General features: G+C 67.2%; 1 protein-coding gene across 2 annotated transcripts in view; it reads left to right on the top strand.

Annotated features, from left to right (window-relative positions):
- The window catches only part of PITPNM2 (phosphatidylinositol transfer protein membrane associated 2), a 32369-nt gene that overhangs the window by 26319 nt on the left and 4183 nt on the right, over positions 1-1867 (top strand). Inside the window, exons 15-16 of one of the 2 annotated variants that reach the window (XM_007448676.1) lie at positions 124-273; positions 1355-1519. In XM_007448676.1, coding sequence (XP_007448738.1) covers positions 124-273; positions 1355-1519 — 315 coding nt within the window. The remainder of the gene's footprint in view (positions 1-123; positions 274-1354; positions 1520-1867) is intronic. The other variant, XM_007448677.1, reaches the window with a different exon arrangement.

Consider the following 1867-nt stretch of genomic DNA (forward strand, 5'->3'; position numbering starts at 1 on the left):
CCCCACCTGCCCCTGCGTCCTAGTCCTGTCATGTCCTGGCTCTTGAGGAGCGGTGCGTGTCTGTGTCACGTGCACACAAGTGTCTGTTCTTGTGTCCCCTCTTCTCTCCCCATATGCCTCCAGTCCAGACCGTGCAGAGAAACCCCCAGCTGGTCCTGGAGGGCGGCCCCCTGGTCCCCCTCCCTCACAGGGATGGCTTCCTGGAGACCAGTATCCCTGTTCCCGCGCTCACCTGGCGAGACAGGCCCCGCCCCAGCCCGAGCTCTGCTGAGTGTGTGTAACCCCCCTGCTCGTGGTGGTGTCTGCTTCACCGGCTGACCGTTGGTCCTCAGGGACCCCCGTGCCCTCCTTGGCCACCTGGAATTTGTGGAACTGTGGTGGCAAGAAGCAGAGACCGGGCAGGACAGGCCCCGGGAGCAGGCTTGGTGCCCCCTCTCTGGACACTGAGCAGAGCAGGGAGGGGACCCAAAGCAGAGGAGGCGCACGAGCCCAGAGAGGGGAGCAGCTGCCTCAGGGTCACCCAGCACAGGTGTCAGTCCGAGGGTCTCTCCCCCGTTTGTGAGGCTAGCAGCAGGAGTTGGGGTGAGGCCTCGAGCCCGCTGCGACCCGCCTGACCCCCAGGAGAAGACTTCGGTCCTGGCGAGGGGTTGGATTCTCAGGGCCCCACTCCCTCTCCCTGAGGAGGTCCAGGCATCTCCTGCACCTCATCTAGATGTGGGTCCTGTAGCCGAGCCCCGTTCTCAGGCTGGACCCAGGTGAGCCTGGCTCGAGCCCTCAGCACCTGCCTTTGTCCCCAGATGCCCATTTGGGGCTGGCTCGATGTGACCCGTGTGTGAGGCACGTGCAGGGGTGTTGCCTCATTCTCAGTCCTCAGCGCTGGGCATCCCTGGGAAGCTGCCCCAGGCCCCTGTTGTTAGCGCCCCCAAACCCAGCTGCCGCGGGCTGTGGGTCAGGCCAGGCCAGGCCAGGCCGAGCCCCAGAGGCCAAGAAGGCTGGACTGGAAGGGTGGCCGTGGCCGGTGTGGGGCATGAGCCCGGCTGCCTTGCCTCCCTGCCCACTGTGTCTGTATTGCTCCGTCTGTCCACCCCTGCCCCAGCGCTCCCTTCTCTCTGCCTCAGCTCTGGGCCCTGAGCAGGCAGGCCCTGGCATGCTTGGGCCCATCCTCTCTGCCAGCTGTGCTCAGTTGCCCCTGCTCCTCTGCAGCTAGATGTGTCGGCCTTGCCTGGCACAGCGGCCGCTCCGGCCGCCCCAGCCCCGGCACATGCTGGACGCCCCCTCCCACTGCTGGGGGGCTGGAGGGCCGGGCTGGGTGAGGCCTCCTTACCCGCGGTCTCTGGTCCCTGTCCGCCTGCAGCAGATGCACTCCAGGCCCACAACGCGGTCTTCCAAGAGCACACGGCCCCCTCCTCGCCCGGCACAGCCCCCACTGCCCGAGGTTTCCGCCGGGCCAGCGAGATCAGCATCGCCAGCCAGGTGTCGGGCATGGCCGAGAGCTACACGGCGTCCAGCATTGCCCAGAGTGAGTGCAGCAGTGCCGGGGCCTGCCCTCCCCGTCACAGCAAGGGGGCTGTGCCCTGTCGCAGCCAGTCTCAGTGGCGGCCACTGTGCCCGTCCCCCAGAGGACAGTTTGCAGCGTCTGGAGGCAACTGGGGTGGGCGCCACTGGCATCTGGTGGGTGGAGGCCAGGTGTGCTGCTCAACACCGTACGGTGCCCAGGACGGCCCCGCAGCAAAGAGCGATCCGGCCCCCGTGTCCATAGAGGACTCTGCGAGGAAGGAACGTTGAAAGGGGTGGCCCTGGGGCAGGGCATGGGGGGCAGGTGCAGGTGGTGGGAGATGGGTGTTGCTGTCTCAGCTGGGGGGGGGGG

Source organism: Lipotes vexillifer, unplaced genomic scaffold, assembly GCF_000442215.2.
Source record: "Lipotes vexillifer unplaced genomic scaffold, Lipotes_vexillifer_v1.1 scaffold21, whole genome shotgun sequence".
NCBI classification, from domain to species: domain Eukaryota; kingdom Metazoa; phylum Chordata; class Mammalia; order Artiodactyla; family Lipotidae; genus Lipotes; species Lipotes vexillifer.